The 21,847-nt window shown below is 47.9% G+C and overlaps 1 protein-coding gene across 3 annotated transcripts; it reads left to right on the top strand.

Moving 5' to 3' along the window:
* Positions 1 to 869: 869 nt before the first annotated feature.
* On the top strand, positions 870 to 21,794 carry SLC25A16 (solute carrier family 25 member 16). 3 transcript variants are annotated; one of them, XM_078875364.1, is made up of 12 exons: positions 870 to 1,012; positions 1,421 to 1,552; positions 3,249 to 3,476; positions 4,509 to 4,601; positions 5,690 to 5,823; positions 8,532 to 8,595; positions 9,646 to 9,767; positions 10,252 to 10,318; positions 12,099 to 12,261; positions 12,872 to 12,940; positions 14,001 to 14,139; positions 17,460 to 21,794. In XM_078875364.1, exons 3-12 carry the CDS (start codon positions 3,344 to 3,346, stop codon positions 17,493 to 17,495), a joined length of 1,020 nt encoding a protein of 339 aa, XP_078731490.1. In that variant the 5' UTR covers positions 870 to 1,012; positions 1,421 to 1,552; positions 3,249 to 3,343; the 3' UTR covers positions 17,496 to 21,794. The 3 variants fall into 3 exon arrangements, with proteins under 3 accessions (XP_078731490.1, XP_078731492.1, XP_078731489.1); XM_078875366.1 differs by having other exon boundaries at positions 870 to 1,552; positions 17,460 to 17,518; positions 18,291 to 21,794; XM_078875363.1 differs by having other exon boundaries at positions 870 to 1,552.
* Positions 21,795 to 21,847: the final 53 nt, after the last annotated feature.

Below are 21,847 nucleotides of genomic sequence, written 5' to 3'. Positions count from 1 at the left end.
CCTGCAGTCACGAAACCTTTTAACCACAATGCTTGTGGTCAGAATGCAAAAAAAAACATACTTTGATAATATATGCATTGTCTTTGAAACTGATTGGTCCACACCAGACAGCTTTTTTTTGAGCCTCGTCTCAAACGGTGTTAGACCAGAGGACGCATTTTGACAATGCATAAATTATCAGACAATCAGAGTATGTTTTTTTATTGCAATCTGACCACAAGTATTGTGGTTAATGCAGACATGATTCCTTGTAAAAGGTTTCAGTTTGGTGTTTTAACATCTAAACCTATTTTCAGATGGATGGATGTTTGTTGAACTTTCGTACGTAGCCAACCGTGCTAATCGGAGACACAGACACATACTTACAAAGTCCCATCACTAGGGAAAAACACAAATAAAGTAATAGGTTTTTTACCCTTTCAACTGGTACAAAACTGACACCTTTATACAAGGGATCATGTTTGCAATAACCACAACACAAGCAGTCAAAATGCAAACAAAAAGAAACAACTCTGATAATGATAATGATATGCACTGTCCTTGAAGTTGATTGGTCCACACCTGAGACGGCTTTTCTTAGAGCCTAGTCTCCATTGGTGTTGGACCAGATGACGCCAAAAGGCGTGTAAACACAAAACAAGACAACCAAATAAAATTGCCCGGATTGAAACGGCTGTAGCGCCGTATGGACCTGAAAACTCAATTCCCCTGTCCAAGAATACGATGTTAAACCGTATGGGTTGACAGCTGATAGCTTTTGCATTATTATTTATCACAAGCAAGCACAAGGATTGATTGCGATATAAAGTAAAACGATTGCATTTCCCAGTGCACACAAGCAGCACGAGGGGGGGAGGGGTCTTATCGAGTCTACCAAATGCAACGTCCGGCTCCCCCGTGACCTTTCATCGCACACGCAGCGTGGTGCTGCTCGCGGTCCCGCAGCCTCGAAGCAGAAGGCAGCAACAACAACAACAACGTGGACATCTAACAACAACAACAATAATAATCGGCAGGTTTAATCGCTTGGTTGCGTTATCGTAGAGCGAGCGAACGAACGTGCGTGCGTGCGTGAAGCTCGCACTTGAACCCCGATTGACGCAAGGCCCTAATTTATATCGTATTTAAAAAAATATTTTAACACGTTATGACCTCAGGCTGTTGTATCGGGGTTCCTCGGTGTACAATTTGATTGTTAATTTATTTATTTTAAATAACGTTCTTGTAAAGCGATAAGCGTAATTGATGGTTACGATTATTATACAGACGTCAGACTACTTTATCTTAACGCGGGATCGATCCTTCGGCCTAAACGGATACGGTAAACGATAACGTTCGAATATATAGTAATCGTATTATTTATATGAGAACAACAATAATGTTTTTGCCTTGATTACAATCAGCGTGGCGTTCCACGCAGGCGTATCGGGCACTCGCTGATTGATCGAAGGGTCTTTGAGAGGGTGACGACTTTGTTGTTGAAGAGGCGAAGGTGGTGGTGGTGGATTTGAGTTCATCATTACCCATCGTCAACCTCGTTTTGAGAGATCAGGTAAGCGTGGTCATCAGCAGAATCAGCATAATAAGCAGCAGAATCAGCAGCAGAATCAGCATAATCATCAGCAGCAGAATCATCAGCAGCATAATCAACAGCAGCAGAATCGGCAGCAGAATCAGCAGCATAATCATCAGCATAATCAGCAGCAGCATAATCATCAGCAGCATAAACATCATCACCATCAGCAGCAACATTTGTCCACCGCTTTCATCAGTATAATCATCATCATCTGTCCACCAATGTTCCATCATCATCAGAATAATAATCATCTCATCCTTTGCTGCTCATCGACAGCATTTGCATTCCAGCATCGTATTCCTGAGCCTAGGCAGCAACATCTCGAACAGTTATCGATCCACTGATGGGTAATGCCGTTTCCATCGCCATAAGCAGCAGCAACATCATCGTCATTCATTCTCCACTGCTGTTCAACATCCTTGTCCAGTTATCGTGAACATGATCTCAATGTCATCATCATTACCAGTCGAGGCACCATCGTTATCACAGCGAGGCAATGTCTATTCTTTGCTGAATGAATAACTTCGTCGCGATTAGCAGCGTCATCCTTCTCAGCAGGAGCAGCATCTAACTTAACTATTTAACTATCTCTTCTTGGTTCTTTCGTTAAAGTCACGTAGAAGGGAAGTAATAAAATAATAAAAATAAAACATAATAAAATAATTCTCACGACGTTTCGGCCACAACGCAAGCAGCCGTCCTCAGGTGAAAACCAGGTTTGTCGAGGCGACAGCGTCTGAATCGGGATAAATATACATTCAGACGCTGTCTTTCCGACAGACCTGGTTTTCACCTGAGGACGGCTGCTTGCGTTGTGGCCGAAACGTCGTGAGAATTATTTTAATGTTTTATTTTTATTATTTTATTACTTCCCTTGTACGTGACTTTACCGAAAGAACCAAGAAGATGAATCCCTGCAGTCACGAAAGCTTTAAATCGAAATTTATTTAACTATCTGTTTTTATTTCACCAAGGTAAGACCCGCTGAGAGCGATGGAGCTCTTTTTTAGAAGCGACCTGGCCACAAATGATAGCTCAACAGATGATAGCTTGTCATTTGTACATTTGTAGCAGCCAAATACTCTAAAGGCATGTTTATAAATATGGAAATAAAAAGCAGAGGACCCGGAGAAAAATCTATGCGACCACGGGGAGAGAGACACTCAAATTCCAAATGTACAGGCATCGGGGTTGGCATCGAATCCACGACCTCCTGTATATCGGGCGAGATAGTTAACATCTCGCCATCATCATCATCAGCAGCAACACCTACCCCCTGCTGTCCATCACAATCAGCAGCCTCAATACTCATTCACGGATTTTCACCCATTAAATCATCAACATCTTGATTTCATATTCTTAGGTTTTTTCGGTAAAGTCACGTAGGTAAAAAATTAAAATTAATAAAAGTAAAATAAAAATCACGAAACGTGATTTTTATTTTATTTTTAATTTACTTTTATTAATTTTAATTTTTTACCTACGTGACTTTACCGAAAAAAACCTGAGAATATGAATCCTTGCAGTCACGAAAGCTTCAAATCTAGAATCTTGATTTCAGCATCATAAGCAGCAGCAGCGGCAGCACAAGTCATTGTCTTGTGCCGTCGCCGCCGCTGATTACGATGGTAACTCTTTGACTTTTCTTGCTCCACTTTTTGTCTCTTCCCAGTGGCCGTGCACTTGCGCCCCCCCTCCATTCCCCACCCCACACACCCCCCGTGCGCTCGCCTCTCGTCGTGCGTGGACCCTGCAAGCGGTGACCGCATGGCCGAGCGGCATGCCACCCCCGTGGCCCCGGTGGACGGTGTGGCCCCCACGCGGCCGGCGCCCCGCCTGGACCGGGGAACCCCACAGCACACCAACTCCTCGCGGTGGATGCGAAACTTCCTGGCCGGAGGTGAGAGCTCGGCGTGGTTGTTACTGTGGTTCGGCACAGTGTGGTTTGGCGGTGGGGCGTGGTGTGGCGTTGGGCTGTTTTGGCACGATGTTGTGTGGTGTGGCGTGGTGCTGTCTGGCACGGTGTGGCGTGGTCGCATGGCGTACGATGTGGCGTGGTGTGGCGTGGTGTTATTTTAGCACGATGTGTGGCGTGGTGTGGTGCTGTCTGGCACGGTGTGGCGTGGTCACATGGGGTACGATGTGGCGTGGTGTGGCATTATGTGGTGTAGCTTGGTGCTGTGTGGCACGACTTGGCGTGGTGCCGTGTGGCATGATGTGGCGTGGTGTGGTCGCATGGGGTACGATGCGGTGTGGCATGATTCGGTGTGGCTTGGTACTGTGTGGCACGATGTGGCGTGGTGTTACTGCAGTTCGGTGTCTTGTGGTTGTTTCAATGTGGTACAGTGTGTTTTCGGTGTGGCATGGCACAGGATTACCGTGCTTCAGTGCGGTGTGCTTCTGCCATGTGTGGTTACAACGACATGGTGAGGCTGAATATTGTTGAATGTTATCATGGTGGCACGTGGATAGCACACTGCGCTCTGAATTCGACGGCACCCCGAGATTTCTGTGTTGCTTTGCCCTCATCCACCGACCCACATGGGCCATCATGGAGACGTATCGTGAACCAACCGTTAAGTCCGACACGGCATGGTGAACCCCTTTTTTCCAGTCATTGACAAAGGGATGTAAATACATTTTCACGAAGTTTCTTTATTAATTTATTATTTATTCTGCTTATTTACCCAGGAAAGCCTCGCTTGAGTATCAGGACAATTTTTTTCAGGAGGCGATGTTGCTCTTTGTAATTCCAATGGAGTCCTGTAATTTACGGTTAATTTTTTCAGCATTGGGATGTGTTGGCCACTCGCGTATAAATGGCCAACACCATTCCTGTAACGCAGCAGCACCTTGGGAATGTTGGCGGGCATGTGAGTTGGTGTGCGTGCATTGACCAAGTTGATCTGTTTTTGACTGTGACCCCCAAAAGGCATCGCCGGGTGCTGCGCCAAGACCACCATCGCTCCCCTGGATCGCGTGAAGATTCTCCTGCAAGCCTACAACCCCCACTACAAGCACCTCGGTACGCCCAGAGAACACTCGCACCACAGCAGCAACAACAACGACAACAACAGCAGCCACCAGTCCCCACTAATGGTGATGTCCCCGTGGTGCTTACGCCAGGCTAGGTGCACTTTCAAGCTACGTGAAGTGACTCTCTCTAGCAGGAGGTCACGGGACAGGCCCAGGTGTTATGAGTTAACTGACTGAGATGAGCTGGAGATGCACCGCGTGTATTATCCAGAGACCGTACAGACAGGTGCCATGAGCAAGCACCCTGGCAGGCTCACACAATGCAGCAGATGGTGTGGCTGACATGGCCGTCTTTGTCTCCCCACTGTTGATGTTAGTACAGCGCATGGGGCACTCCTTTAATGCTAAGTCGACCAAGGGGAAATTGAGGACAGATTCAGAATTGAATTGTCATTGATGGTATCAGTGGCTGGGAATTAAACTCTATTCGCTGGGTTCATTGCACGGTGTGCAACAAACTGCACCACCTCTCCCCACACAGATACACGCCACACACTCCACACACGCCACACACTCCACACACGCCACACATGCCACACACTCCACACACGCCACACACTCCACACATCATCCCGAGTGCAGGTTCATACATTAATGCAGTCGTGCGTCGAGCCAGCTTCAGGGTTCATATTTGCTTTCCATATTAAGTTACATGTGCGAGTGGAATGTCTATTGATTAATTAATGGAGGAATTGGCTTCCGTAACTTTTTTAAAGTGCCGCTAACAGTTTTACAAAATCAATACTTGTCGTCATGGTGGATTGTGATAGTAATATAATGCATATGCATGGATTTCGTAAATGTTTTCCAAAATGGGTTTGTCCTCAGATACATTTATCAGTAGTACAGAAACCGCTCTGGTAACTTGACCAGCGACTCACACAAACACAAAAGATGCCAAAATCAGCACGAGTTGATCCGCAACTGGGAGAATCCGCCCGCGGATAATTGAGGATGAACCTTCTCGCCATTCATGAGGCACACACAAGCGACTCGCGCGCCGATGACGGACGGGCGAATTGACATGGCGTGTGGTGTGGTGCGTGCGGTGTGGTGCGTGCGGTGTGCGTGTGCTAGGTGTGTTCTCTACACTGATGGCGATTCCCAGGAAGGAGGGATTCCTCGGCCTCTACAAGGGTAATGGAGCCATGATGGTCCGGATTTTCCCTTATGGGGCCATTCAGTTCACCGCCTTCGAAAAATACAAGAGGGTGAGCGACCGAAGGCTTTATTGTCCAATCTGGTGCTGTTACGTTTGTGAATGTTTGTGGTAAAACAAATAATGTGGTGATGCTGCTGCTGTTGTTGCTGCGTTAGCAGCGGTGCATAAAGCACAGATAACATCATAAAGGTTTTTTGGGTTGGGTCGCGTTAGTATAAATGTGTCGTTAACCCACCGCCACCGGGCACAGCCAATTGGTAAGGTTTGTCACGTAAACAGAACGTGCCAATTAGTTACTACTTCAGCCCACCTGTGTGTTGGAGAGTAAATCCACAATGTTTACAATTTGACTGTGACGTTTCGCTGGTAATTACATCCAGCATCATCGGGTGATTTTGGCAAACAGAAAACCTCACCACACTAGTCAATGACGTTTTGGCCTTAAAAAAAAAATACATTTTATTTTTTAGGCAGTGTTATTGAAGAATGTGGTGACATTTTTTCTCGATAATTGTTTTCGGAATTGACTCCAAAAGGTTACGGGATAGATGGTGGAATCCAGTTAAATTTCAATCAGGGTTAAACTGATTGGCTCCGGGCAGCAGCAACCCTCGCAAGGCACCGGCGGCAGAGCTTGTCGGTCACTGTGCGGTACGTTACGAAGGACGCAAGGACACGCGCGCACGCAGGGATATTTATATTTATCGTTGGATATTACATGGCCATCGAACAAAGACGGTGGTCACCGCATCGCGCGGTGTTTTCAGATGCGCTTCTGCGGCCGTCTGGAACGCTCTTCCTTCCGATATTAGGAAGCCACTAGAGCGGTGCACTTTTCAATCTAGATTGAAAACAAATTTTTTTTTAACTGTTTTTTATGTTTAGTTTGTTGTTCTTCCCCCGCACCTCCGATTAGCACGGTTGGATACGTACGCTGCGAAAGAAGTTCAACATACATACTTGTGTGCGGCAAAACCGACAGTCAAGTTTTTCCACCTAGATTTGAAGTTTTCGTGACTGCAGGGATCCATACTCTTTGGTTCTTTCGGTTTTTCCACCTTTCTTGAAACCCGCGGGTCGACCTCCGTTTCGGTGGGAGGTCGCTACTTATCTGCTGCTGCCCCCATATCCCTGGCCATCTGCACCACCGGTTCATTTAGCTCCCTGCCTAACAGTTGCAGGACCCTTTGAGGAGAGTTCTGCCTTGCGATGTTTGGGCACCTCTTTTATTTGCTTGCGGGAGTAAACTTGAGTGCCTTGAGAAAACCCGCCACTGGGGGAGGACACAACTCAAAGTTCTGGACAGGTGGATTGACGAGCCCATGTGTCCCACTCAAGACCATGAGAAATGTTGTACACGCGCGCAGCCCTTTTTTTTAGTCACTCCACTGCTGAGTGAGGGCCATCCCCGACCTTGCCGCATGGGTCATCGGGGGTTGTGTGATGGCACTTTACCCCCCCGCGGGTCAGTGCGGGTTGGTGGAGACGGGGAGCACGGAAGCACAGTACAACAGTGGATTTTTGCTGCATAGTACAGGCCCCGTAGCCACCATTGACATCCTCGTTGAAAACCCGGGTGCTGATAGACTGATACCAACGATGCGATGGACGTTCAACTGAGGACACAGATCAAGTAGGTCCTAAGAGCTTCGAGCTAAGATAAGGAGTCTCTCCAGAGGCATCACTTAAAGCATCATTAAGTGCCTAATGCAATTGTTTTGCTTCATGAGATTTATATCATTAGTAAGCAGGAGGGAGTGGGGAAACCTATCCTTCTACTGGTAGGAACCTCCTGGTTACACCAGCCCACAGGGGATTATTGTGTCTGTCCGTCGTGCATCCAAAAATGGGAGGGGTGGGGCTGGGTGGAGAGGGGAGGGTGGGGAGGGGCTGGTTGGGGAGGGTGGGGCTGGGTGGGGGGTGGGGCTGGGTGGGGAGGGGCTGTTCACCCCGTGGTGCCCTTAAACGTTTAACCTACTCACGCCGGCTTGTGCCCGCCCTCACAGTCGGCCATATTTGCGGAATACACCACGCTGCCGTTGACCCTGGCCATTGACCGAGCAACCCAACGTTCCTACCAGCTCCCTCCGCAAGAATGTGTTTGAGGGCCGAATTAGAACTTTTTTAATTTACCTTTGGTGGACAACGCATTGTGAATGTTCTCCTCCAGAACCCAATTAGCGCACCATGTGCCCTCCCGTTGTGCCGCGTGTCGTGCGTCACGATCATCCCAACACTGAAGCGAAGCTCGCGTGGTGTTTGGTACGGTGTCCGACGTTTCGCTCCACGATTGATCGTCGCACGCGGTACATCTGGAAAACTTTTCAGAGAGAGTTGAATGTTATTTGTCGGCGGTTTTCTCAGCGGCAGGCTTCGTGTGGCCATGGGTTGTGTGAAGTTAAGTCGCGGGCCTTAGTTGGCCCTGTGGGCTGTGGGTTCCAGCCTGCCCCTGGTATAATGTTGCGCAGTGTTCTCTGACGATGATGCTGTGTCTCTGTGTGTGTGCTCGTACGTGTGTGTATCGCTGTAAATCCGAACCAATCTTAGGTCTCCCCTTAGCCTACTCGGCCTCAAATGAGTGCCGAGTGTGATGTGTTAAACATCGCCACTGGGGAGACGAAGGCGGCCGGGCATGGTTCTGGCCACCCACCTTGTCGTGCGCTGCGCCGGCCTTCATAGGCGCTCGCTAACTGAAACTTGCCCCAAAAGTCTGTTAATGCTGTATGGGGGGGTCCTTTGTCTTTGTATCGCCGGCAGGTTCTGAGCAAGCAAATGGGCATTACGGGCCATGTGCACAGGCTGCTGGCTGGCTCCATGGCTGGTAAGACCCTCGTACGCAAACAAGCGATGCACACTTCGAACCTCTGCACAGCGCACACGGCGGAGTAAACTTGGCAACAACATTTACAGCCCGCTTGTCGGTCTTCCGCTAAACGAAGGCCTTCCCCACGCCGTTCCGGTCGTGGGGCTCGTTTTGACCGCAAGCTCCGCCACGCCGGTCAGTGCCGGTTGGTGGAAGGTCGCGTGGCCAGGAGCACTTTTCGGTTATCGCTCTTCACAGCCGGGTCACTCTCGCGATTGAGACCGTCCTGCTCGCCTGAGTTCTCTCCGGGCTTAACCAAAATAAGCTCGAACTGATGATAGGCTTGGTCGGGAATCGTTACTCGGGTTTCTGGATTTGTAGCGCTGTGCACGAGCTACTCACTCCACATTTTTGCTGTTGACCACAGGCCCTCATCAGTATACTTGCCAATATATTTCTGTTGCAACAAGTTTGAATTGACTAGTTTGTGAAAGCTGCCTGGTAGGCAGCACTTACCTTCCCTACACTGACTGCGCTTGTGTGGGTGGGGTAGTGGTCAACGTGCCGCGCTACGAACCCGACGACTCGTTCAATGTCTGGTCATGGCTGGGGAGTCTCTGTGTCTGACTGATATACGAACCCGACGACTCGTTCAATGTCTGGCCATGGCTGGGGAGTCTCTGTGTCTGACTGATATACGCGAGTCTGCATGTGCGACTGTGTGTGTGTGTGTGACTATGTGTGTGGGGAGCGGTGGTGTAGCGGTTAGCGCGCTGCGCTACAAACCTGGCGACCCGGGTTCAATTCCCGCTCACGGCCAACATCAGTGACGATTATCTGAACCGGTCCTGGGCCTCCCCTAGGTCGACTCAGCCTCAAATGAGTACCTGGAGCGATGCGTAAACATCGCCGCTAGGGAGACAAAGGCGGCCGGGCGTGGTGTTGGCCACCCACCCCCACTCTACGTGCGTGCGAGCGGTGACGTCACCGCCACTTAGTGGCGAATGGCGTGCGTTATTGTGAGTCTGTGTGTACGACTCTACGTATCTGTCTGTGTGTGTGCACCAGGCATCACAGCGGTAATCTTCACGTACCCACTCGACATGGTCAGGGCCCGGCTCGCGTACCAGGTGAAGGGAGATCACGGCTACCGGGGTATTCTACACGCGTTCAGCGTCATCTATAAGAAGGTGCGTGATCAATCCACTGTTGGATGAAGGCCGCCGCCCCCCCCCCCTCCAACCCTGTGTGAGTTTGTACAGCCACTGTTAACATCGGTTGCGATGATCCAAACTGCTCCTGGGCCATGCCTACGCCAACTCGGCCTTAAATAAGTCGCTTGTTCTAGATTTGTAGTTTTCGTGACTGCAAGGATCCATACTCTTCGGTTCTTTCGGTAAAGTCAAGTAGGGGAAAAATTAAAATAGAAATAACTTTTTTTTTAATTCTTATTTTTATTTTCACCTACGTGACTTTACCGAAAGAACCAAAGAATAAGTAGCTTGTGCAGCTTGTCAGCACTGGGGAGACAAAGGTGGCCGAGCGTGGTGCTCACCACACCCCCCCTTCACGTCCCGTGCCGACCTTTATAGGTTCCGTGAAGTCCGTTAACAGCTCCCCACAGTCTGTTGAGGCTTTACCGGAGGAGGGTGGGATCTTTGTCTTTGTGCGCAGGAGGGTGGCGTCCGAGGGTTTTACCATGGACTGGTGCCAACCATCATCGGCATGGCTCCTTACGCCGGTGAGGAGTCCCCACACGCACACCCGTCCGTGAGATGGCAGTACACAGTTCCCTCCGGGAGAGGATTGTGCCTGCAGTTTCAAGGAGGATGCACCCCAATAATAACAACAACGCCCGCCATTCGCCACTCAGTGGAGGAGGCAGTCGCCCTTCAACAACAATGGAGGGCAGAGGAGCGATGCTCACAACAACAAGCAGGGCAGATAAAATACAGCAAGTTGGCACAGTCGGGGGCACAGCTGGCGCATCTGCTAGTCCTCTCAGTCAGTCAACCCACGGCACCTGGATCTGTCCCGTGACCTCCTGTCAGTGAGCCTTCCGACACTTCACGTGGTCTCAAAGTGCACCTGGCCTGGCACAGGCGCCGTGGTGACCCCAATAACACACACACACGTGCAGTGTGCATACAACACATTCCTGCGGAGGGAGCTGGTAGGAACGTTGGGTTGCTCGGTCAATGGCCAGGGTCAACGGCGGCGTGGTGTATTCCGCAAATATGCCCGACTGTGAGGGCGGGCACAAGCCGGCGTGAGTAGGTTTAACGTTGAGTTTTATAAGGGCACCACGGGGTGACCAGCCCCTCCCCACCCAGCCCCTCCCCACCCAGCCCCTCCCCACCCTCCCCTCCCTACCCAGCCCCTCCCTCCCCACCCAGCCCCTCCCTGCACGACGGACACAATAATGCCCTGTGGGCTGGTGTAACCAAGAGGTTCCTACCAGTATAATACATCCATTATGGGTGTACGTGTACAGATGTTTTGTTAACCCGCTGCTGGATGAGGGCCTCCTCGTGCCGTGCGGGTCGGAGGGGCTTTTTGACCATACTTCAACCACGCTGGTAAGTGCGGGTTGGTGAAAGTATGTAAATCAGTCCGTCTCTGCAAGCATACGTACATGCAAAGATGTGATCGTATGTACTTAATTAAAACAAATCCACAGTTTTACTACTTAAAAAAAAGCTGCTGGAATGCATTGGTCCAGGAGGCCGATAGACTGATGTTTCTGTTATTTTTTACCTGGCTATTTTTTTGATATCTGCTTTGTTTTAATATTATACTCAATCCACCACAATAGCTCATCAAGTATTTCGTGCGGTCCACCAACGATCACTTATACCACCTTAGCCAAACTCATCGGGTCCTAGGTTGCGGGGGTGGGGGCGGAACATTTTCGGCCTGGCAATCGCGCCGTGTTTTTTCTGTTTTTAAGCACCATACTCGCTTGCTCCCGTCACTGCGTGGGTCTCTTTACAACTCGGTCGGCAGGCACCCCGGTTTTTCGCATTATTTTGGGACAACGCAACCAAGGATCAGCTACCAAGGGGGGAAGACCAAGAGCAGACGGTGGGAGGCTGTCAGGGGCAGACCCGGGAGGCCGCAGCGTGTCTCCTGTGTGGCAGCTGCGGGATCCGGCAGAGGGGTGGAAAGCGTCGGTGAGATGTGCCGGCGAGCTGTTAACTACCTGGCCTGGTATACAGGAGGCCGTGGGTTCGATCCCGACCCTGACGCCTGTACATTTGGAGTTTGCGTGTTCTCTGTCCCCGTGGTCACGTGGATTTTTCTCCGGGTCCCCCGGTTTTTCCCTCCACATTTGAGTATTTGGCTGCTATCAATTTCCACGTGATAAGCCACTTTGTTGAGCTACCATTTGTGGCCAGGTCGCTTCTGAAGAAGAGCTATATAATATGTCAGTGAGCTTTATCGTTCAGCCTTGTAAACGCCTCCCCCTAACCGCACGTCGACCCACTCGACCTCGCGCCCGCCTTCCTCCCCGTGTGCAGGCTTCTCATTCTTCACGTTCAGCACGCTGAAGAGCGTGGGGCTCACCCGGGCGCCCGCGCTGCTCGGACGCCCGTCGGCCGACAATCCCGACGTGCTTGTGCTGCGCACGCCCATCAACCTGCTCTTCGGCGGGACGGCGGGCGCCATCGCACAGACCATCTCGTGAGCCGAGCGGCCGTCGTGAGCGTCGCGTGGCGGAGGATTCGTTACAGCCAGGGAGCCTGCCTGGGTCTTGTCCCGTGTGGAGACCCACAGGCTCGCGTAGAGACTCGTAGACGCTCGTTCGAGACGTGTTAACTTTGTTGGTTGTGCTTCCGCTGCATCTACATCCAGTGTGAAAGAAGCTCAACATACAAGAACTTATAGAGAGACACGTAGACTCGCATAGAGACGTGTAAACGTAAAGAGACCCATAGATTCGCATAGAGACACAGCCTCACAAAGTTCAACATTTCGATTTAAAGCTTTCGTGACTGCAGGGATTCATCTTCTTGGTTCTTTCGGTAAATTCACAAAGTTCAACATAGATACATAAACTTATAGAGAGACACATAGACTCACATAGAGACATGTAAACGTATAGACAGACCCAGACTCGCATAGAGTCTGAACCCACCCGCATGCTGTCCATCGCCTGAGACTGGAAAACCCGGAGCAGGGTCTGGTAGCCTCCTCAAACCGGAGCCAGGAGGCGTCGCCGTGAGCTGCGTGTTTGGGGTGCGGCGATCCTCGCTCCCTTTTGTGACGACGGTCGTGCGCCGGTCGTTGGCAGGTACCCGCTGGACGTCGCACGCCGGCGGATGCAGCTCGCGGGCATCCTGCCCAACTCGGAGAACTTTGGGTGAGCGGCGCCTTCCTCCCCCTCCTGAATCGCGTCGCGAGTGTAACGGCGGTCACGCTAACGAACGCGCACAACCCATCGTGTGAGCCCGCTGCATGAGTCGATCGATGTTTTTTTTCAATCCTTTATATTAAGTTCACTTGCTTGCTTGCTTGCGCGCTTACGACCGTGCAAATCTTTCGGTCGTTTTTTAACCCACTTCCCGTGATCCAATCGAGCTGACATTTTGCACACAGACTCGTTGTGCGTGACAATTTATTTTCGTGGAAATTTTTTTCAAAAATGTTACACTTTTTAGGAAAAAAAATATTATATTTAATTACCAATTGCTTAATGGTGGCAGGCAATCATCTGACCCATAGGTGGCAGCCATCTCAAGCCAGAGGACGAGAGGACTCTAGCCGCCCGTTTCAAAGACCAATGTGGGCTGGGTTGTGGCCCATTGAACACGAATATAATAAAATAAAACCGATGCCACGCATATAAAGGATTTATAGTGAAAAAATTTGTTTTTACGGGTTAATTTTTTTGTATCACAGTGCGCCCAACACGCAATTTCGCGCGCCACGTACGGTAGAGTGCAAGGAGGCTGCCGTTGTTTGTTTTAACTTTTTTATTTAAATGGTGGCTATCCTGCCTTTGCAGCTTGCCGTAGCAGGGCTACCCCTGTTCTAACCCTTTCCCGTTGCGAGACGTCTACAAGTCGCAGGGTGGGGTGTCCCGTTCACCTATAAATCTCGGAATGAGCAAGCGGCACGGCGTTAATTTGATTTAGAGAGGCGTAACGCCGTCGCTTTCAAAGACATTGCACTCGCTGGAGAGAACCGTAGTGACCCGATCGCACTCTGACAGCTGGCGCCAAACTTTGCCACACGCCCTCCTGCATAGCCTTGTGGGAGAATCGGTACCGATAAAAGTGATTCTATTTTAGTTTTTATGATGTACACGTACGTCACCGGAACGGGAAAGGATAATTCCATCTTGCTACTGACTTGAAGTCACCTCCCGCTCCTTCCCCTGGTCTCTGCCCCCCCTCCCTCCCCACCGCCGCCCTCCGTAGCTCCATGTGGCAGACTCTGACCAACGTGTACAAGCAGTACGGCGTGCGGCGCGGCCTCTACCGCGGCCTCTCGCTCAACTACGTGCGCTGCGTGCCCTCGCAAGCCGTCGCCTTCACCACCTACGAGTTCATGCGTCAGGTGCTGCACCTCAACTGAGAGCCGGCCGCCAACCACCATCGCAAAAAAACAAAAATCGCCACGTGACAGAACGGCACGGGGAGGCCCGCACGGCATGTTCGTGTTACAACAGTGTTAGCGGCGTGTTACTACGGCGTGTTACTACGGCGTGCGCCCCCGTACGCGTCGTTTGGTACGATTTGGGTACGAGTGAGAGCCCTCGCCCGGCCGTCCGTTCCGAATGCGTAACCCGCGTGAAACGGCCGCCCGCCTTTTTGTCGATCCACTGCTGGATGAGGGCCTCTCCCCCCACCACCCCCCCACCTGCCCCGCCTGACGCTGCACGGGTTGGATTGCGTGTTGTTTGACCACACTTCACCATGCTGGTCGGTGCGGGGCTGGCGAAGGTGGAGAGAACGTAAACGGAGAATAATAGTTGAACAACTGGATTTTTATGCAAAGGTGGTTACCCATCGAAGCACCGTCCAGGCTCAAGGTTGCTTGGCTTCTGAGATCTGACGACACTGAGATTTAAGTCCATTCCGAGCGTTCTGTTCAAAGGCTTCCATGACGTACCCTGCCTTAAATTAGTCAGTGGGCCTGTGCTGTGTATTTCACTTGTCGGAATCGCTTGAAGTGGCATCGCGTTAGTGGTACCTATTTATATGGCCAATACAAAGTGAGATAATTGGAAGAGATTTTGTTGATATTAAAAACAAATGGTGGTAATTTCTAGAATTTTTTTACATTCCAAGAATTAATTCAGCCCAACCCAATTCTCAGCGACTCCATGATGATTGTACTTATCTTTCTGAAGAAAAAGTTCTGAAGTGATAATTTTTTTTGTTATATATTTGCATTGTCACCTATTTCACTTGTATTGGTCATGTGATCGTTTCCACTAGAATCTTGAACTTGCTGCTTCAGGTGACGACTAAGGGTTGTCGTGAAATGGTACTTGGCGTACATCAAAGCACAAAAGCAGGACGATAAAATTTGCGAAATACAACGCCACCGTTTTGCAAAACTGATGTCGTGATAATTTTCACATCCTGAAAACGTAATATCGTAGAGCCAAAGAACGATATCACGGCAACCCGAAGTGAACGCCTTTTCAATCTCTGTCCAGTGCATTTGTTCGAACAAATTATCTCTATGCCTTACCGCCCATCGCAGCTGTGCGCTCTTGAGATTGCCGCGCGGCCCTCAAATGAATCGGACGTCGCTGCTGTTTTTGTGACTTGCCGAGAACTCCAGTTTGCTGCTTCGTGTCGCTTGCGTGGGGTGATCTGCCACTGCAAATCGTACCGCGTGTGCGACCATGATTGCCATCAGCCCTTGCGTTTTGATGGCATTTGCTGCATCGCAAAATCAGCCGCCTCTTGTCACCATTCTCACACAGCCCGGAATGCATCATAACTATCACCGTTCTGTACACACAGTACAGCTATGTCTGAATATACATTTGGACCCAATGTCGAATTTCGTAATTTATGGCTATGTAGGTAGCCGGGTTGCCAAATTCACATGATGGTTCAACCAAGTGTTGTTTATTCGATTCAATAGATGGAAAATGTTGTAGAACAGATAATTATGATGTACAAGTACAGCCCTTTTATGAATCCATTGCTAGACAAGCCCCCCCCCCCCCCATACTGTGTGGGTCATCTTGGTAGTTGATTGACCATACTTCACCACACTTGGGTTATTATGTGTTGGCGAAGGCAGGGAAGGCTGAGATGTCTGAGCATGAAGGTACGGTAGAAAACTTGCAGTGGCTGCACTGCCCTCTACTGACTTTGTAGCCATCCGAAACAACATATCCTGTTTGCGAACAGGATAGGAATGTATCGGTTCTTTTAAGTTATTTAATTTTTATGCACTAAGGACGGAGAAAATTAAGTCTTGAGTTGAAATAACTGGCATATGGTGGATTCCATAAAATCACAGACAGTCCTAATTAGTTAAATTTCGATTTAAAGCTTTCGTGACTGCAGGGATTCATCTTCTTGGTTCTTTCGGTAAAGTCATCACGTAGAATGGAAATAATAAAATACTAAAAATAAAACATAATAAAATTATTCTCACGACGTTTCGGCCACAACGCAAGTATCCGTCCTCAGGAGGAGAACAGGTCTGTCGAGGAGACAGACTCTGTCTCCACTCTCCACTCTCCCCGACAGACCTGTTCTCCACCTGAGGACGGCTGCTTGCGTTGTGGCCGAAACGTCGTGAGAATTATTTTATTATGTTTTATTTTTAGTATTTTATGACTTCCATTCTACGTGACTTTACCGAAAGAACCAAGAAGATGAGTCCTAATCAGGTAAAGAATTTGGAGCCCCTTTTTCAATCCACGACTGCATGAAGGCCCTCCCCAGTGTCATTCATGGGGGTTATTCGACCATACTTCCTCCAGGATAAATAAATATTCTGATTCCGATTGAGACCGGTTTCCACCGATCACTCGCAACGAATGCTTGCCGTGGCTAGGGGGAATCGAACTCGGATCGCCGGGTTGGGAGCGCAGCGGCGCTAACCACGGCACCGCCGCTCCGCCCCGCTGGCTCTAGAACAACGCGTACAACGCAGCACGTAACGCTGATTAGTGGCTCTCAAAGAGAAGAATTGTCTTTTGGAAATCGTTGCTTTGCTCAGTGTGCCAGTATACTCGTGCATTTTGACGAATTAAAAAAAACGATGTATTACTTTTCGATTTAAAGCTTTTGTGACTGCAGGGATTCATCTTCTTGGTTCTTTCGGTAAAGTCACGTAGAATGAAGACGCTGTCTCCCCGACAGACCTGGTCTTCACCTGAGGACGGCTGTGCTTGCGTTGTGGCCGAAACGTCGTGAGAATTATTTTATTATGTTTTATTTGTTATTTTATTATTTCCATTCTACGTGACTTTACCGAAAGAACCAAGAAGATTTATTACTTTTTCATTGAAAGTGTTAAGCTTTGCACAAACATGTTTTGTGGCCCATTCTTGCCAGTAAATCGTATCTTGCTAATTTTTCAAATTTGACAAATAGAATTTTTTTTTTTTGTCATTTGAAAAAGTAAAAAAATACCTGCAAATTACTGAATGTGGAAAAACCACCACGTTGCAACATCCCCCCATGTCCACTTACTGACAGACGACACCCAATTGCAGGCCGTTGCTGCGAACACCTTGCGCGCGTAGGTGAAAGCTACCACCGGTCAAGATGGAGATGTGAGGTGCTCTGTGATGCCAAGGCATTTGAGCGCCCTATAAAATGCGAACGCTTGTATTCGTGAATCTCGGATGACTTGTTTGAATGATCGTTGTGTGACATTGAGTGTGACGATGTTTCCAGCAGGGTTATGGGCAAGGAACAAAGCAAAAGCGCTGATTGTGTCGAGGTCAAACTCAGGGGTGAGGCTCATGCACTCAATTGGACCTTCTCATGGCTTCACTGTCAATCATCGCCGTCATTCATGATCAATCCGCTGCCGGATGAAGGGCTTCCCAAAGCCATTGGAATCTCTTGTGGCTTTGCCGTCAGTCACCGTCAGACATCCATCATCGATGCACTGCTGGATGAAGGCTATTCCAAGCCGTCACGATCTCTCACGGCCTCGCTGTCATTACGGGTACAAATACGGTTTGCGACACCTGCAGAAGGTACTTATTGGATGTGCGTCGCGTGGAACCGCCCAGCGAAGGTGTTAAAAACCAAAGAGATCAAAGCAATATCAGTAAAACTATTTAATTCTGTCGCATTTCACACAATGCGATTTTAATTTCATTACTTAACGTAGACTTGCAAACGGCAGCTTAGTAAATGTCATCAGTTGCTTAATTTTTGTCATTTTTTTCGCAAGTATTTCGTTTTCAAATGCCCAACGATTGATTGCATGCACACACGCACACTTGCTGGGTACCACAGCGAGTTCTGTTTTCTCGGCCATTTGGTAAGTGGCTTCTCAGTGGCCCAGGAATGGCCCAGCGGCATTTCACGATTGGCAGCTTGGCCCGGGTCTGACTGGTCTCCAATCTGAGCCCCATGACATCGTGCACTCGACACCACCCCCTACATACCCTCCGAGATCAAAGGGAAATAATCGTTAAAATGTTTCGGTTAGATGATGCTACGCTAAGCTCGTCTTATTTTTTTTGTAATTTTCGTCTGTGTTTTTTTACGCAGCCTTGAAGTTGAACTAAGCAAGCAACATCATGACCACTCCCGTTTCCCTGTAGGCCACATGACATCATGACCGAGAGAAAACGTGTGCGGCAAGCTTTCCCAGAACTGATCCCCCACTTGTACCACGTTTCAACTTCAGATTTGGCTTCCATTTCAGGCCGGAGTCTGAATTATCTTCAGGCCAATTTCACTTCATTGAGCTGGCCTACATCAACAACAAAAACAACAACTGTTGTGCTTTGCAGGAGGCAGGAACGTTTCATTATTTCAGCAACCATGGTCCTGTGACCTTTTATTTTCAAGTACTTCTGGGAAGGACCTGCCCAACAACTCAAGTAACTCGGAAAGTCATGGAGACGCCACTTTTTTTTGTATTAATCAACTCAAATCGTTTTTCAGCTTGAGTCGAGTCTCGAGTTGGTGGTCCGTGGAAGCTCGGTATTTGCGGCCTGTTGAGGCCGCTAGCCCGGTTCACAAACCGAGCCGCAAATCCTTCCCAAGGAGTCGTGAAAACCCAGCGTTAGTCCGCAGACCAGTCCAAATATTTCACTTGGCGCTTCCATTTGAGCACGAGGTTCTACATTTGGCCAATGTGTAATGACCCACCAGTTTAAAATAATTCTAAAACAATAATTTTGGTCTCACAAATTAATTCATGACAAAAGTGTTGCCTCGAGATAATAGATTCTGCTGACTCTTGTTCTGTATTCAATAAAGTGAGTTTGGTGGAGGGAGTAGCGGTAATTATGGTGGGCTGTGAAGAAATGATGCAATGTGTGGTCATTGACACTTAAGTTGTACATTTCCTCAGGTACTGGAATTTAATTCAGGGGAGGAATGAATTGCACTGGGCAGTATCGCGAGAGGATGAATGTCTAGTCTTGCTTTACTCGTTATCAAAAGTAAATTGTACAAATGTACGTGCACTGCCCTTTTAGCTATCGACTACTGAGCGAGGGCTTTCCCATGCCACGTGGTTTGTGGGGAGTTATTTAATTATACGTCATCACACTGGTCGGTGCAGGCTGCAGGATAAGTGTAAGCGCTGCAAGGATAAGTGTAAGCAGTGCAGTGCAATTGGCTTTGCCCTGCACGCCACAGAAAAGTAAGATTGATAAATTGCAAAATTGATCGTTTGAATTTCCTCATACATTTCTACTGTAACGTTCATATCAAAACAATGACCGTCGATTCTTAATGCTCGCGATTAATGCATTGAATTGTGTGCAAGAATCAAGTATAATTTGGGTTGAACTTTTTTTCATTTGCCAGTGGTTGATTCTTATCACTCGTGATACATGCATTTCATTGTGTAAGAATCAATGTTTTTCCCGAATCAGGTTGTGAAAAACCGTGGGTTGTGGTTGGTCAAATAGAAACTGTTTAGCCACAAGTTTTTTTAACATGCACCACAAGTAGATTTTTTATTTAATTGAAATTCAACCCCTGTAAATCTTTACATACCTAACCATTCAATGTGTCCCTGACAGTCTATGGCAGTTTCAGAGATGGGATGCTCCTACATCTATTTTATTAACAAAACGTAGTCGCACTTTCTTCAACTCAGGGCACCTTCAGGCTTTCCTGGATATCCCAAGTAGAGAAGTCATAAATATATGGAAATCTAATTTCCATATTCCAAAATGCACCCATTTACAGATTGCGATTTTTTTCGTGGTCAACGATGCAGCGTATAATGAGGTATCGGGCAATTTTTATTTTGTAAAAATATTCCTTAATCTGGAGGTGTGCAGTGCTAGATAAGATCTTCCCTACGGTGGCAAGATGTTACCTTGCCTGGTATGCAGGTCGTGGGTTCAATCCCGACGCCTGTGTGTTTGGAGTTTCCTGCAGTCACGAAAGTTAAGTATTTGGCTGCTATACATTTTTACATTAAGCCACTTGAGCGATTGATAGTGGCCAGGTCACTTCAAGAGCTGTGGGCCTTCCCGGGTAAAATAAAGTTTTAGTCTAGCCCAGCATGTGATGTTTCCTTGCAGCGTGGAAATTACAGGTAGAATCGTGGCATTACTTTGCACTGTGTTCAATGTATGAAGCTTTGGGAGTGATTTTTTCCCAACCCCATATTAAGGATGTCTAAAATTCCTTGTTTGATGCAGGACAGTATATCCACCCATGTTATTTCAAGAAAAAGTAGAGGCTAAGCATTCACTTTATAGGAAGGGTCAGAGCAGACCAGGATCCAGTTCACAAGCTCAAGTGGGCCACTATTAAAGCAAAAATCTCGGCACAAGGGAAATGAATTTACTTTGCAGGAAATTGCTATTCCCTGCATTGAGTGTTTCAACTATAAAGCCAATGTGCATGCCGATTACGACACGTGATGTAAATCGAAGCAAAATGACCACGGTCACATAGAACACACGTAAATGTTGTTTTAATTGTCGCTCTTGACGTAAGAATAAGTATAACCCGTAAAAACAAAGTTTTTCACTATAAATCCTTTATATGCGTGGCAGCGAACTTAATATAAAGGATTTAAAAATATATTCGCCTGTGGAGGACGCGGGGATCGATCCCGCGACCTTTGGCATGGGAAGCGAGGGCGCTACCAACTGCGCTACTCCGCCATGGCCTGTGGAGGGGTTACGCTCTGGGCTCTTATACTGTGACGTTCAGCCAAAGCCAAGAATGAGTTGTATTTGAATATATGTAAAAAAAAAATTTTTTGCCAAAGTGTAAAATTTTGGGAATTTTTTTTCACGAACATTAATTGTCTGGCACAACGAGTCTGTGTGGAAAATGTCAGCTCGATTGGATCACGGGAAGTGGGTTAAAACACGACCGAAAGATTTGCACGGTCATATGCAAGCAAGCATGCGAACTTAATATAAAGGATTTAAAAATGTACACACCTAAGATACCTGAAAACAGTTAAGGCCCAAGGAACATGGACACACACCTCTTAATTCGTACTTCAAACATTTAGTGGAATGTTATTCTTGGTTCTTTTGGTAAAGTCACGTAGAAGGGAAATAATAAAATAATATAAATCAATAAAAATTCACGTTTCGACCGCAACGCTTGACGTTACCGAAAGAACCAAGAATATGAATCCCTGCAGTCACGAAAGCTTTAAATCATAATTTAGTGGAATGTTATTTAGCAGTTAAGACAGGTGTGGCAAATCATTTATTAGTTTGTATTTGAAAAAGTTGATTTGGTAAACATGAAAAGGTGGATGTCCATTGGTCACCAGGACTATCATTCTTATCCACCCCAACTGGACATGTGTGAAAGCACTTTATAGCTCATTGCATTTCTCCACTATAAATATTCAGAAATTATCTGTTAAAGCTTTGAATTGTTTGGCAGAACTATTGGGTTTTTGTTTGCATGAACAAATTAATCTGTTAAGTCAAATGGTTGCATGATAGGTTTGTATGCTTTTATACAGTGTTTTTTGGTAAAGTCGCGTAGGGAAAAAATAAAATAAATTAAATCACGACGTTTTGGAGGCAACACAAGCTTCTGTCTTCAGGTGGCACCGTCACAGCAAAATTACTGAATCAAGTTTTGCTGTGACGATGCCACCT

This window comes from Lampetra fluviatilis, chromosome 41 (assembly GCF_964198595.1).
Source record: "Lampetra fluviatilis chromosome 41, kcLamFluv1.1, whole genome shotgun sequence".
NCBI classification, from domain to species: domain Eukaryota; kingdom Metazoa; phylum Chordata; class Hyperoartia; order Petromyzontiformes; family Petromyzontidae; genus Lampetra; species Lampetra fluviatilis.
Note: the sequence above shows the minus strand (reverse complement) of the source record. Positions and strands in the feature narration are given on the sequence as shown.